Source organism: Oncorhynchus kisutch, linkage group LG16 (assembly GCF_002021735.2).
Source record: "Oncorhynchus kisutch isolate 150728-3 linkage group LG16, Okis_V2, whole genome shotgun sequence".
Taxonomy (NCBI): Eukaryota; Metazoa; Chordata; class Actinopteri; order Salmoniformes; family Salmonidae; genus Oncorhynchus; species Oncorhynchus kisutch.
This window is the reverse complement of record NC_034189.2, coordinates 20,987,235-21,003,694: the sequence shown is the minus strand read 5'-3', so window position 1 is coordinate 21,003,694 and position 16,460 is coordinate 20,987,235. Positions and strand designations below refer to the sequence as shown.

The following is a 16,460-nucleotide window of genomic DNA, read 5'->3' as shown; positions in this document are numbered from 1 at the left end:
ACAGGTGATTGGTCGAACTGGACCGCATCATATTTGTTGACGCCTCATTCAGGCAACATTGTTGTCTTTACATGTATCTTGTACAGTTCAGAGTCACAGAATTGTCCAAAAGGTAGAATCTCAAAGTTTTGTACAAATTGAGCACACATTTTTTAAGTATGGTTTCCCTTATTCTTTATCACTGCATCTGCTGCTGTCTATGAGACTCAAATGTGACCTTTTTGGATCATGCATGCTATGACACTGTCATCCACTAGGGCTTCTATCACCACACAGTCAATTCACTTCACCTCACAAAAACATCTACGAAAAACATATAACAAACATAGCAAATACGATACAGTATTCTTTTAGTGATCTCTCATCAAGATGTACACTTAGTAGAATAGATGGATAGTATGCCCTCCCATGATATTGTTATTGAGTAAGTCCATGGTTCTAGTGGCCTAACATCACACTTAAAATCAGGGATTGTGTTTGAATGAGAATACTGTACTGATCACTACATCAAATAATCCAACATAATACATAGCTCACAGTTGACTTGGTATAGATAAACTGCCTCGTCAAAATAGTTGGTTTATTGTTGCAAAAATGGTCCATTTGAATTTGAAGTAGTAAGACCTACAGTATGAGAGAACTAAGAGTTCTGAGAAATCTGGCTGAAAACCACAGAAATAGAGAAACAGAGGGAGATAGAGAGTGAGAGAGAGACATAGAGAGACACGTAGTGAGAAAGAGCGAGGGAGAGAGAGTGAAAAGAGCATAGAGACAAAGGAATTGTTTGCCTGAGGCCAGCAGGCCCTAACATATAGCATAGAGACATCCTCATCTTGTGTTCATCACAGACCACAGAGTAACTGTAAATCAGTTGCTTGGTGTGTGAGGGTGTATAAGTGGCATGAGAGGGGAAAACAATTTTCAACACGACAACATCAAGATGCCTGAGTATGGCCCAAAGAAATACATTCAACTTCCTTTGTCTTGATTATTGTTGAAAGCTTTATTCATCTTATCACAAGCAAGTCGATATGAAATGGCAGAGAAGCAACACATTTCTTGTATTAGTTGCTACAGTTAAAATAACAAAGCTAATACAGTTAATTAAGAGCTCATGAATTTTAATTGACATCTGTTTTATTGTTCTACTGTCTGATCCCAGAGTACACCGTCTCTTCCTCCATGTTGCTTCTCTGTCTTCTAGACCTGTTCTTCTTGTTGCTCAGATTCAGAGCTACATAATGGAGACTGTCTGCATCGTGGGCCTGTGAATAACAATGATAAAATGGAGGAGAATATTACTAACTATATGTTATTATTAATTTTAACTGAAACAATTTTTAAGCAATTCTACTTACCCGAGCATCCAAAGACGAGACTGGCTGGACCTCTTGTTTGAGAGATACAACCCCTCACTAATGATACAACCTTAAATGGTGATATCAAAGAAGAGCAACTTCAAATAATAAGTCACTTACCTCTGCACTGCAGACATGCTCTCTTGTTCATATTGTAAATTAAGCAAGTCAGGAAAATGATCAGGATTAGAGAGAGAGCCAATGCTACTCCTATGCAGTACACCAACAGTGGAGAGTCTGCTCCATTGTCTGTGAAAATAAATATGGGGATATAAGTATAGTAACTATATAGATGACTGCATGTTTTCTTATGTGATTTAAAGAAGTAGTACTGTGTACAGTTTTACACAGTTGATTATTCAATAGATATAAACAAAACTGTAAGATGTATTACCTACCCTTGATCTCCAGCGTGTTCCAGTTTCCAGACAGCATCTCCCCATGAGGCCACAGCATAGTAGTAAGTCCCAGCATCAGAGAGGCTGAGGTTCCTCTTGGGGAGGTTGTAGACACAGCTCTGTGTAGGAGACCCAGCCTCAGGGCTCCTCTCACATTGATCACACTGATGGGTGTAGTTGATTACTGGTTGGGATTCTCTTGAGCCATGTCTGACCCAATAATCTCTGACAAGAGAATGAGTAAGATCATTTCCCTATTTTCCTGCTAGATTAATTAATTTAGCATTTTATGAACACTCGCATGTGCCAAAATGAAAGAAGCAATTTAAGTTTCCTTTGACAGCTAAAAGAGTTCCTTCTCCAAATGCTTTGTCAGTCACGAATAAAGCACACTACAATAGTATGTAGCTGTGTCCCCTGACTCTGTCTTGGAGATGGTCAGGTCACAGCTGTCAACTCCTCTCTTCACACTCAGATGTTTAGTTTCCAGGGAAGATAAAGTTGTTGTATAAAAACTATCTTGATTGGTTTGAAGTGATGATGCCATGAGTAAAGGCATTTCTCCAACAGCCTGATTGAACCAATCAACATAGGTCATCAACCTAGATGGACAAAAGCAAGGGAGAGTCACACTACCTCCCAGATGAGTTACTATCAGTTACTATCAGATGAGTTACTATCATCATATATGGTTGTCCATAGTAAATGCACAAACTGTAAAATACAAAAAAAGAAAATGGATCAGAGATATAGATTCAAAAACATATATACCCATCACAGGCAGTTGAAGTTGACACAATGCAAAGTTGTTGTGCTTCCAACTTTGACAGATACTATAGACAAAGGGCTGACTGGGACTGTGTCACAGATATAAACTTGATCTAGTCACAAAAAAAACATTACTTATTCAAATATATTAGCCATTATACAAAATACAACCATTCCAGTGTTGGATATAGATACCTCAAAGTGTCTGTGAATAATACAAAAATACCTCTTGTATTTTTTAGGAAGCACATAAACAGAAATATTAAGGTTTAACTCACCCATTTGTTTGAGAAATATGGAGTAATTGAGTAAATGGAGTAAAAGGTGATTTGATCTACTGGTAGGCATAGGGTGTTTCTCAATATGCATACTCCGTGCTCCACACTCATGCTCCAAGTGGATTCTCCTAGGACGTTCTCTTGAGTATGTTCTTGTGAGGACGAGAGTGGGGAGAATGCATAAAACATTACATTTGAGAAGCAATCGCACTCCACCTACTGTATTACCACACGCTGCACCTCTCCATTCACTGGACCTTCTTCCAGCCATGATAACGGCAACAATAGATGAAACAAGACCTGCACAAAGCAAACGTTTTCCTTAATGATTATAAGCTACATGTGTGAATCGTAATAATCTATCTTGCCAGATAGTTAAACAGGCAAAAATCACCTAAAACTAATATTATACAAGGTAGATGTACATTTTTCATGGGTAGCTACCAATTCTTTGTGGCTAGCTAGCTATCCAGTTAGCCCTATTGATTACTATGGACTTGGGACTTACCCATTCACTAAACCATCTTCCAGCCAGGACAATGGCAGTAGAGAGGAAACAAGATGTACACAAAGCAAACATTTTACTTTATAACTATCAGTTACTGTACCTATTTGTAAATCGTAATAATGTAGCTAACCAGATATTTTAACAGGCAAAAATGACCTTAAACTAGTATTATGCAAGATAGATGTCAATTACAGTTGAAGTCGGGAGTTTACATACACTTAGGTAGTAGTCATTAAAACTCTTTCTTCAACCACTCCACAAATTTCTTGTTAACAAACTGTAGTTTTGGCAAGTCGGTTAGGACATTACTTTGTGCATGACACAAGTAATTTTGACAACAATTGTTTACAGACAGATTATTTCACTTATAATTAACTGTATCACAATTCCAGTGGGTCAGACGTTTACATACACTAAGTTGATTGTGCCTTTAAACAGCTTGGAAAATTCCAGAAAATGATGTCATGGCTTTAGAAGCTTCTGATAGGCTAATTGAAGTCATTTTAGTCAATTGGAGGTGTACCTGTGGACATATTTCAAGGTCACCTTCAAACTCAGTGCCTCTTTGCTTGACATCATGGGAAAATCTAAAATATATCAGCCAAGACCTCCACAAGTCTGGTTCATCCTTGGGAGCAATTTCCAAATGCCGAAGGTACCAGGCTCATCTATACAAACAATAGTACGCAAGTATAAACACCATGGGATCACGCAGCCGTCATACCGCTCAGGAAGGAGACGCATTCTGTCTCCTAGAGATGAACATACTTTGGTGTGTTGAAGCAACATCTCAAGACATCAGTCAGGAAGTTAAAGCTTGGTTGCAAATGAGTCTTCCAAATGGACAATGCCCCTAACCATGCTTCCAAAAGTGTGGCAAAATGGCTTAAGGACAACAAAGTTAAGGTATTGGAGGGGCCATCACAAAGCCCTGACCTCAATCCCATAGAAAATGTGTGGGCAGACCTGAAAAAGCATGTGCGAGCAAGGAGGCCTACAAACCTGATTCAGTTACACAAGCTCTGTCATGAGGAGTTCCACAAGCCTCCCACTTATTGCGGGAAGCTTGTGGAAGGCTACCCGAAATGTTTGACCCAAGTTAAACAATAGGCAATACTACCAAATTCTAATTGAGTGTAAATAAACTTCTGACCCACTGGGAATGCGATGAAAGAAATAAAAGCTGAAACAAATCACTCTCTCTACTAATATTCTGACATTTCACATTCTTAAAATAAAGTGGTGATCCTAACTGACTTAAAACAGTGAATTTTTACAAGGATTATACGTCAGGAATTGTGAAAAACTGAGTTTAAATGTGTTTGGCTAAGCTGTATGTAAACCTCAGACTTCAACTCTATATCTGTGTAGCTAGCTAACAGCTCCTCTTGGCTATCTGGCCAGCTAACAGTAGTAGCTAGTCAGTTCACCATATTGATGTATTATTGACTTGAAATCTACGATACGTAGGCAGGTAAACGTGCCAAAACTAACACAGCAGGTATTTATTTACATAAAATATTGTACTGAGAAAAGATATGAGATGTGAATAGGCTAAATTTCTTTCCAAAGTCGTAAAATTCTTCAGAATATGTACAAGCAGAGTACGCAAGTGCCCTCCTTGCTCCATTTCACATACTTTTATTTTGATACTCCAACCCTATGAGCTCCAATTTGCATGCTCGGAACACGGTAGTGCGCATTTTGAGAAACAACCATAGGTTTTGTTGATGCTTCAATCAGCTGAAACAGTTTGGAATAGTTTGTGCATATATTATGTCAACATTTTGTGATGTTTTTGTTAATTTTGTTCTTCGACAAGGGTTTTTCGGTTGTTCGTGCACACAATACATTTCTTGAAGCAAACCGAAGTCGGTAGCCAAGTTGGTAGCTAAAATGTAAAATTGCACGACTAAGATCTCCTTGGCTAAAACTTTCAAATGAATGAGTTATCATGAGGGAGTGTATACTAGCTTCAGCGTCTCAAAATGGAGAAACAGTACTATTGCTGTTTTTTCTAGTTTTTCAAGCTAATGTCTTTTATATCTTAACTCACACCCTGACCATACTAAAACAAAGACAAAACAAAAGAACTAAGGTCAGAACGTGACAGGTGGTCTATTCCTTTGCCATTTTGCACTGAGAAGCGAGGGTTATCCTTAAACTCATGGTAAAACGTTGCATCACTGTTATACTTATAAAAGGTTGCTAAGAATTGTGTAAATTCTCACAATGTTTGCTTGCACCCCAATAATTGAATTCCCATGTTTTCATCTTTGAACCAATGCAAAGTTAATGTAACTCCAACGTTGGCTGACACAAGGTGTATCGGTGAGGATTGTGCCGCAGTTAGAACATAATCTAGAATACACATTTAAATATTGCTTATACAAATGTATTAGAGGTTGCAGTGCATTCGGAAAGTTTCAGACCGCTTGACTTTTGATGTTTGTGCATTGTATTTGGGCAGAGGTAATGAACAAAGGCTGAGTGCAAGAATTATTACATTAGGAACAAAGATGCATGTGTCGGGGGTGGGTGCTGATAGATCGTAATTTATTTTCTATTACATTGTCTTATACATTTGCTGTTTCATATCATTATATTCTCTTTTTGTGAATATACAGAGATTGAAAGTAGTGTTAGGTTTAAGCTCTTTGTGTATGAAAAGTGTAATTATCAATTAGACTGCAGTAAACTTGGGGCGGCAGGGGGCATAGTGGTTAGAGTGTTGGACTCGTAACTGAAAGGTTGCAAGGACAGATCCCCGAGCTGACAAGGTAAAAATATGTAATTCTGCCCCTGAACAAGGCCCCAGCCTGTTCCTAGGCTGTCATTGAAAATAAGAATTTGTTCTTAACTGAGTTGTCCAGTTAATGATAGGTTAAATAAATGAAAAGACTCTAGGAACGTGCACTCCCAATAACTCAAGGCCTCTCCTGAATCACAGCCCTTCAACCTGCACATATGCATATTTAGCATAGTTTGTGAAATATTGTTAATGACAATGTGTATGTTGTCATATTTGGATTATATTTTCAACAATATCAACAATAACAATATCATCTCTTTTCAGAATTTACTCAGCTATGACGTTTATTTTTAGTTCAGGCTTTTCTCACGAAGAGAGTGAGTTGTGCTCTTAGTGACATGAACGTTTGTGGTTTTGATTCACTGAGGTGTGTGAAGACAGTGTGTGGTGAGGACTGATGGTCATTACTGGGGGTTAGAGATGAGTTAAGCTGATTGGAAAATCTATTTAGGGCTGTCAGAATACCACAGAGATGTGATTTAGAATACAGTTTTAAAAGAGAGTTTGAGACAACTGAAAGTGTTAGTCAGTAGAATGTACTCCATGCATGCTATTATGCACATTTTGTAATCAGGATGTAATGTCCCTGCAAACCTACCTGTCACACTCTGACCTTAGTATTCGTTGTTTTCCTTGTTATTTTGGTTAGATTAGTGTGTGACATGGGTGATGTATGGTTTTTGTCTCATCTAGGGTGTTTGTACTGTCTAGGGTTTTTTGTAGATTTATGGGGTTGTGTTCATTCTAGGTGTTTATGTAAGTCTATGGTTGCCTAGATTGGTTCTCAATCAGAGGCAGGTGTTTATCGCTGTCTCTGATTGGGAACCATATTTAGGCAGCCATGTTCTTTGGGTATTTTGTGGGTGATTGTTTCCTGTGTCAGTGTTTGTGCCACACGGGACTGTTTCGTTGCCAATTCACTTTATTATTTTTTATTTGTGTTCATGTTTAGTTTTTCTTATTAACCTGTAGTGACGCCCATCCCGTGAACAGGACCGTTATCATCATCTGGCACTAATTAGCATAACGCAACGGACATAAATCTTCCTAGAAAAAACTCCTATTCATGAAAATCACAAGTGAAATATATTGGAACACAGCTTAGCCTTTTGTTAATCACCCTGTCATCTCAGATTTTCAAAACGCTAGACAAGCATTTGGGTAAGTTTATCATGGCATAAAGCTATGCTAGGCTCTGCTGGCAGCAGGCAACATTTTCACGAAAATAAGAAAAGCAATCAAATTAAATAATTTACCTTTGAAGAACTTCAGATGTTTTCACTCAGGAGACTCCCAGTTAGATAGCAAATGTTCCTTTTTTCCCAAAATATTATTTTTCTAGGCGAAATAGCTCCCGTTCGTCACGTTTGGCTTAGAAATCGACCGGAAAATGCGGTCACTACAACTACAATTCTTTTCTCCAAAATTAGCTCCATAATATTGACAGAAACATGGCAAACGTTGTTTAGAATCAATCCTCAAGGTGTTTTTCACATAACAATTCGATAATATATCCGTCGGGGCTATTATTTTTTCATAAGAAGCGATTGGAAAAATGGCTACTTGTGTACTTTACGCAAGATTTTATGCGGGAGCCATCATGTGACCACTTGCTAAATGTGGTCCCTTACGGCTATTCTTCAACATAAATGCGTAAAATGACGTCACAATGCTGTAGACACCTTGGGGAATACGTAGAAAATGTAAGCTCATTCATAGCTCATTCACAGCCACATAAGGAGTCATTGGCATGAGGCGGATAAAAAAAATGCGGCACTTCCTGATTGGATTTGTAAAAATACAACATTTGCACGGGAGAACGACAAACAACGTCTGCACTGCTACGCCACCTTGGTGAAGTGTAATATCGGTCCTATGACTTGAATATGATTTGAAACAGTGCCAAGTAAGTTAAATCAAAGCATGGATTGCTGTCATACCTTCTCCATAGACTGCTTATGGGGTAAGGAAACACATTTGTAATTTCAGGGGCGCAACTTTCACAGAGGAAAGATTCTCCTGGCTGGACTGACTCAGACACAGAATGTTGTACAACAGTTTTGCTTGATCCTGAAATAAAAAGTTAGATCAGAACTTTAAATGATGGATTAGCACATTTAAACAATTAACATAATTAGCCATATTTTACAATATTACTGTTAATAAAACAATAGCCCATCTTTCAGAATGAGAAATATCCCATTTTTGAATTTCATCACATTAACATTCATCGCCCCATAGAAATATGTAGTGGAGACAGATGGCTGAGTGTTGGAGATATGTAGATGATAAAATCCATTTCCACTTTGCACTGTGAACTGAGGGTTATCCATAAATTCATTGTGAAATGTTGATCTACCATCATATCTGTTAATTGTTATTAATACAAATTGAGGATTCTTTCCTACAGTTATCCTGTTCCATCAGATAAGACTTTCTGTCCGGATAGATGCGTTGCAGAGTCACATAGTCTCCAAGATGAATGTGCAGAAGAGGATAACTCAGACAACATGAACATTTACTTACTTTAATTACATTAATCCTAAATCCTGGTTGGGTGTTGTGTACAGTGTTTGATTTCCTTGAGTGTGTGAATCAAACAAAGTTAAACATTGATTCAGGAGTATGAAATATTAGAATCATTGGTTTACCAATAGTACTTTAAATTGTTAAACTGGAATGATAACAAGGACTAGACACAACATGAACATCCTTCAACTTCTTCTCTCTGGTCTGGTGTAACAGAGATGAGGGTCAAGAGACAAAGTGAAGTGACAGCATCAGCAGAAATGTGTTTCTACATGCACCACAGGAGGTACAACATTTAGGTTGGTTGTTTGAAGAGGAAGTGAGGTTGAAAAAATGTCCCACCTTACATACAGATACAGTATGTGGCTGATTATGCAACTAAGGGCACTTCCATGTCCTCGGGTCAATTTTGGGGATTTTATACAAATAAATCAAATACAAATATTTGTATGTTAAGTTCACACTGGACACCCGATACTTTTTTAAACACCTCTCTATCAACTATTTTAGTTATTTTAAATGCATTTTATACCTCAATTTCACTATTCTGCCCTTGTCCCTGACCCAGACTTTTAAGCTTCTTCTATGTTTTTCTATGAGAAAACATTAATAATTATGCATTATATAATGTTATGTACTACAGAAAGAATAAATTAAATATATATCAATATTTATTGTGCGTATGCCCTTTATATTGTTTTTTACACAAAATATACCTGTCCTGGTGTCATTTCCACCACTGAGGACAAATTCCTCATTAATAAAGTTTTTTCAAGAGAATGTTAATCTAGTTACCATGGCCACATATTGTGACACTGAAGCACATGGCTGCAGTGGACAGTTGTTCCAGATGTGATGTCCTGAAGTTTAAGAAGAGTCAAGGTAAATATTGCTTGTGTAGAGAACTTTCTAATTTATTTTTACTTTAGGCTTATTTAATCATATTTAAAATGAATTGAATCTAGAAAATGCTCCAAGGTGTGCACACAAATTAAAAAACTAAGTAGTATTTGTCTTTATTTTTAGAAGATGTGTCACGACTTCCGCCGAAGTTGGCTCCCCTGCCTGTTCGGGCGGTGCTCGGCGGTCGTCGTCACCGTCCTACTAGCCACTACAGATCCCTTTTTCGTTTGTCTGTTGGTTTTGTCTTATTAGTTTCACATGTGTGTATTTTAGTTTAATTAGCGTCCTTATATATAGTAGGTTGTCCCGCCCTTGTTTTGTGCGGGATTGTTTTTGTTATCCTGTTATATGGTGGTTTTTCGTGTGTTTTATTCTCTGGACTATTTTGGTCCTGTGTTAGGGCTGGGTATTTTATTCGCCCTGTGTGTTGGCGTGACCGTCGTTTGTGCACCGGAGAATAAACTGACAAGTAACTGAAACCTGCTCTCTGCGCCTGATTCCACCCACCTTAGTAATTCGTGACAAGATGCCACATAAAACAACACAGAGGTCACAGACACATAGAAACAACATTTAAAAAAAAATCATATATGATACCAGGAACATCTGCAAAAAGACAGGGAGAGATACTGGAATAAAAAAATAGAAGGAAGAAGTGAAAGAACAAAGAAACAAGAGATGGTAATATAACCAACGGAATAGAAGACAGACTTTAAAGAGAACAGTTGCTACGGAGACCTATCAGCCAACACACCACCTCAGTCACCAGATGACTTGCAGCCAGAACATGAGGCTAACATACCTGCCCCTAACATACCTACTACCCCTGATGCACACCCTGGTACCCCTTCCTCATCATCTGCAACATGAATGAGATGTTGAATACTTACTGGAAGGAAAAAGGTTGGAAGAGGTCGCTCAAAAACATACAGAGATCTTAGTATGACAAATGTCAAACTTGATAATGCTTTAAGGAAAGTGAAAAATACAACAGGCAACACCCTGAGAAAGTATGGCCTGTTCAAAGCGCAAACAGAGAATTCGGATTTTCAGCAAAAGCAATGAGGGCAAATGAAAACAGGCCATCAAGTCTTCAATACTCCAGGAAGAATTAGTGTAACAGAATTAGCACAGCCACAGAAGAGAACATCACCAGATTCTATGAACAAGAAGAAAACGCAGAAGCACTTCTTGAACGGCACAATTCAGAACCTTTATCAGAAGTTTAAGAGGGAATATTCAGAAATTCAAATGTTCTACTGTGAATTCTGCAAAATACGTCCTTTTTGGGTTGTCAAGCCAACAGTCCAGGATAGGGACACATGTCTCTGCAAAACGCCAACCTCCAGTTCATGGCAGACAAACTTCAGCATCACAAAGTGATCAACTGCAGCAACGTTGAGAACCTTAATGAGTCTTTGTGCTGTGAGAACCTTTCTTATGTCTTTGTGCTGTGAGAACCTGAAGAAAGAGTGCATGTATAGAGAGTGCTCCCTTTGCCAAGCAAAATAGCTTAAAACATCTGACTTTGATGCTGGTGAGCAGACATCGTGGTTTGAGTGGAAAAACAAAGCTGAAGAGAGAGAAGATAAACAAAGAGGGAAACATGGAGAAGTTCCCTGTACATTTGACAGTAAAAGAAAATGTATGTGGCACACTGCAAATTCTGTTGGAGGACTTCTCCAAAAGTTTGAAAAAGAAGTTGGGGGAACACGTGTACAACATTCGACACCAATACTCAACTGGGAGAATTAAGAGAATCTGGGGAAAAAGGAGATCATTGTGCATATTGACTTTGCATAGAACTACCTGTGTAATCTGTTTCACACCAGTGAAATTCAGGCAGTATACTTTGGTGATTCTCACAAGCAGGTGACCCTCCACACCTGTGTTTGATATACCACAAATTAAACAGTTTCTCTTTGCTCACTGAGCTCTTCTATGCGGCTTGACCCCTCTGTTATCTGGGCCCATTTCTCAAAAACACTGGCCTACTTCCTTGAGCTCTGCTCATCAGCTACTGCTGTACACTTTGTGAGTGATGGGCCTACAACCCAGTATAGGTCTGAAATTTTTAATTAACAATGGTTGTTGTTCAAAATGTTTGCAATAAAATATTATTTTCATACAATTTTTCTTATGCATAGATGTCATTTCCACCACAACTTGTCATTTCCATCACAACCCATATTTTGAGGTAAATGAGTATATTATGTATAATTTACAAACATTTATATGTTTTAGATATAGAAATCATATGGTTGTTAATCTCATAAAAAGTTTGTATGGAAATATATTATTTTTCATGATAAATAAATGTTTTCAGCTTTTATACATTCAGGCGTCGTGTGGAATTATTCATATTATGAAAACCTTAAATCACTTTAAATAATATTCAATACAAGTTCACGTAAAAATGTATAAGAAATCCGTTATAAATCAATTGTATGATATTTCATTTTCAACTAAAATGTATGTTTAATGACTTGATGGAAATTACATTTGTGTATGTGTCACGTTCGCCGTAATGAGCGGCAATCGTGGCGCAGCGTGATTGAAGTTCCACATCTTTATTTCGGTGGAACTTTAAACATAAACAATAAACCAACAACGAAACGTGAAGAAGTGGTGCACATCCTCAAACACAAAACAATATCCCACAAACACAGGTGGGAAAAATGGCTACCTATATATGATCCCCAATTAGAGGCAACGATTACCAGCTGCCTCTAATTGGGTACCATAAGAAAAACACCAACATAGAAAATTTGAACTAGAACACCCCTTTGTCACGCCCTGACCTACTACATCATAGAGAAACAAGGGCTCTATATGGTCAGGGCGGGACAGTATGGCTGTCTGGGAAAATTGACAAAAATATATAAATTCCTAAATAGTACAATCACAGCTATTATCAGATATAGTTTCTAGACAAAAACAAGTACAATACTGGTAAAATGGTGTTTGAATAAGTTTTAATTTCTGAAACTTTGCACGGCCAAAGTGCCCGAAGTTGCATAATCACCCGTGTATTCATCGATGAATCACTGATGCGTCTCTCTAAAAATGCATACTCTATCAAGAAGGTGTATCTTCAAATGGTATGAAGTCAGAGTTACTGGTATGTATTTTTTCATCATTTGAGTTGTTTTCTGAGACTAGTAGCACATACAGTGCCTATAGAAAGTCCACACTAACATTGGGTTTCTTCACATTTCACTGTGACACAAAGTGGGATTCAAATGCCATTTTGTCAACGATGTACACAAAACACTCATGTCAAATTGGAAGAAATTCAAACATAAGAATAATGGTAAGAATTGGGCAAGTCATTAAACATATGAAATAAAATCATGTTTATTGAACCATCACACACATATAGGCAGGTTACAGAGTTCCGTGTTACAACTATTATCATCAAAGTGAGGAGTTCAGACATTTGCAAAATCATTATATACATTTTGTTGTACACTTCTACGAAAACAAATGTGTCCAGTCAGTCAACCTCAGCCACTGTTGTAGAGTTTTTGAAACTTCTGAAACCATCCTAGTATCAGCTTTCACACTTGCTGGACACTTATGCTCTGCATCTGAGCGATTCTATGTCATTATTATGAGAATATGCCAATGCAGTGACTGTCTCTACAGCTATTACATTTTATAGCAAATGAGGAATGTACAAAACAGCAAAGTCACACAGACACAGTCAAGCTCAAAGTGGAGGTCAGTAGGGCTCAACTTAAAATTATGCTGATTGGAGGACTGTCACATCCTGACTTGATGACTCACACCAGAATAGATGGTTTCTTCCTCTCTCTGTTCTCTCCTCTGTCTCCTGGGCTTCTTGTCAGTGAACTTTAGACCAGCATAGTTCAGGCCATCATCATCACCGTGGAGCTGTGGGGATGAAACAGACTCACTCAGTTCAGACTCTGTTTCAAATCTAATGATGTACTCTTATGCTTATCCAGACGCACTTTTGATACAGTGGAACTGATCCAGCTAACCTGTTGGTCTGTGGTGTTGGAATGAGGATTCCCATAGTGGCTTTGCTGAAAAGGGGTCCCCGCTAAAAGACAAATGTCAAAATATTCAACATATTCTAAACCTTTTCTTGTTTACTAATAAAAATACATACTGCTGTGAATGTCATATTTTCTGCTTCAAAATGAAGTAGGCCAGAGAGGGATGTGGTAAAAGAAGGGCGAGCCTTCACCCTAATGATCTATAACTATTATTACTATTGCTATTAGAATGAAAACATTTACTGTACCTGCACAGTGTTCACATTGTGACCTCTTCATTCTCACACAGAGGATAATGTTGACAATCACACTCAGAATCACAGTAGTTGTCAGGCAAGATATAATGATGAGGAAAAGAAGATTACTCTGATCGCCCAACAGGTCTGAAACTTAAAAAACAAGGCTTGATTATTTTCTATATTCATTTATTCCTCAATGCATTTGACATAAAAGTTAGCTATTAAAGTTATATCATTTGAAATCTACTATATTTCAAACCATTTGAGAGAAAAGTAGTGCTGTATTTTGGTTATGCACAACTTACCTTCAACATCCAGCTTGGTACCGTTCCCAAACAGTATCTCCCCACATGAGGCCACAGCACAGTAGTAAGTCCCAGCATCAGAGAGGCTGAGGTTCCTCTTGGGGAGGTTGTAGACACAGCTCTGTGTAGGAGACCCAGCCTCAGGGCTCCTCTCACACTGATCACTCCTGTCTCCATTGTTGTAAATTATTCCTGGATGGGATTTTCCTGAGCCATGTCTGAACCAAAATACATTGTGTTCTCCTGCACAGGTCTCAGTGTGTATTGTACAGTTCAGAGTCACAGAGTCTCCTGGCTGAACTGACTCAGACACAGGCTGCTGGAGCACAGACATGTGGTTGGACCATGAGTCTAAAGAGAGTGAGTAAGATCATAGTTTGTACATTCTTTCGTGCTAGATTAATTATTTTAGCATTATATGAATGCACTTCAGTACCAACTTTAAAAAAAAACATAAGTTACCTTTGAAAATTAAAACAGTTCCTTCTCCAAATGTGGCATCCCTCGCTAACAAATTAACACAGTAGTATGTAGCTGAGTCCCCTGACTCTGTCTTGGCGATGGTCAGGTTACAGCTGTCAAATCCTCTCTTCACACTCAAACGTTTAGTCTCAGTAAAGTCTTTGTTAAAGTTGTTGGAATAGAAACTATTTTGAGTGTGATAAAATGATGATGCCATGAGAAGAGGCTTCTGTCCAACAGTTTGCTTGAACCAAGAGACTCTGATCAAATGAGATTGACAAAAGCAATTGAGTGATACACTTTGTCCCAGTTGTGTAACTATCACGGGGTCTGGTTGGATTACATCGTTGTTAAGTACACAACCTGTGAAGCAAACAAGCTAAATAAATCATACAAAGCTATAGTACAGAATTATACATTATCATTATTCAGACTACATAGTCATTCAAATGGATGAAAAAAGACTGATAAGTAAAACGATACAAAAATATCTAAAGAAACCGTATTAAAAAGGCTTACTTACCCAAATTGGCGTAAAACAAAAAGATTGTCCAATATACAATCATAATTTCCTTTCTGAACTGTATAGTGAGAGGGGTCTGACAACAGGGCACCTTTTATATGATGATACTCATTGGGTAATCATTATGAAGTAGGAGGAAACACTGAACTAAGTGATTTTATTGGCTGTCTGAACAGGCATTAAACATGTAATAAAATCTACAATGTAACCTGTGTCATACCATAGTTAGAACAGCTGTTCAAATTATGTAATGTCAGAGTTACTGGTCTTTATTTTTTCATAATTTGGGTCAGTGGCTGAGACTACAGGTACATACAGTGGGGAGAACAAGTATTTGAAACAGGTTTTCCTACTTACAAAGCATGTAGAGGTCTGTAATTTTTTATCATAGGTACACCTTAACTGTGAGAGACTGTCACGTTTCTTCAAAATCGAACCCAGAAGCAGACCATGACAAGGAGAGTAGGAAGAAGGTGAGTATTTATTTACAAGTGAATGTGAGTGGGTAGATATATCCAGGTGGCGTAGCGGGCAGCGGTGGTGAGTTGATGGGAGTAAATAGGTGGATCCAATGGAGAAGCAGAATCCTCCGACGACCAGGCGGGAATGGGGTAAATGATCCGGGTGAGTAACTGAAGACGGAACAAATGGAGGTAAGTTTAAGGCAAGCAAGACGTACAAAACAACAAAACAAATTCTATCCAACTTGAGGCTGATACTATGGCACAACATACTGTTCATGGCTAACGATCCGGCAGGGAATGGTTGTCAGGTCCGGGCTTATGAAGAGGAGAGATGATGATCAGGACCAGGTGTGCAGATAGCTGATGGGATACAGGTGCGGGTAATCAGAACTCCCAACTGGCTACATTGCCCGGCAACCAGACAGGGTGCGTTCCAGGACGCCGGAAAAAAACACTCCAGGACAGAACACTGGCAAAAAACAGACTCAGGAAACGGGATTCGTGACAGAGACAGAATCTTTAAAAAAACTCCAGAAAATCACATTGTATAATTTTTAAGTAATTAATTTGCATTTTATTGCATGACATAAGTATTTGATCACCTACCAACCAGTAAGAATTCTGGCTCTCACAGACCTGCTAGTTTTTCTTTAAGAATCCCTCCTGTTCTCCACTCATTGCCTGTATTAACTGCACCTGTTTGAACTCGTTACCTGTATAAAAGACACCTGTCCACAGACTCAATCAAACAGACTCCACCCTCTCCACAATGGCCAAGACCAGAGAGCTGTGTAAGGACATCAGGGGTAAAATTGCAAACCTGCAGAAGGCTGGGAAGGGCTACAGGACAATAGGCAAGCAGCTTGGTGAGAAGGCAACAACTGTTGG

At 38.4% G+C, this 16,460-nt stretch overlaps 1 protein-coding gene across 1 annotated transcript; it reads right to left on the bottom strand.

Annotated features, from left to right (window-relative positions):
* Positions 1 to 12,893: 12,893 nt before the first annotated feature.
* Positions 12,894 to 15,354, bottom strand: LOC109906469 (uncharacterized). Its single transcript, XM_031791974.1, has 6 exons — positions 15,109 to 15,354; positions 14,586 to 14,948; positions 14,124 to 14,474; positions 13,828 to 13,968; positions 13,562 to 13,623; positions 12,894 to 13,451 (listed from the first exon to the last, which is right to left on the bottom strand). Exons 1-6 carry the CDS (start codon positions 15,149 to 15,151, stop codon positions 13,320 to 13,322), a joined length of 1,092 nt encoding a protein of 363 aa, XP_031647834.1. The 5' UTR covers positions 15,152 to 15,354; the 3' UTR covers positions 12,894 to 13,319.
* Positions 15,355 to 16,460: the final 1,106 nt, after the last annotated feature.

Bases quoted from the DNA above. Each gene is read 5' to 3' on its own strand.
- LOC109906469 (XM_031791974.1), bottom strand. From the start codon at position 15,151: ATGATTGTATATTGGACAATCTTTTTGTTTTACGCCAATTTGG. The intron at 14,475-14,585 runs GTAACTTATGTT...CACTCTCTTTAG, and splicing joins AACTGTTTTAATTTTCAAAG to ACTCATGGTCCAACCACATG. The intron at 13,452-13,561 runs GTTAGCTGGATC...TCATCCCCACAG, and splicing joins CCAACACCACAGACCAACAG to CTCCACGGTGATGATGATGG.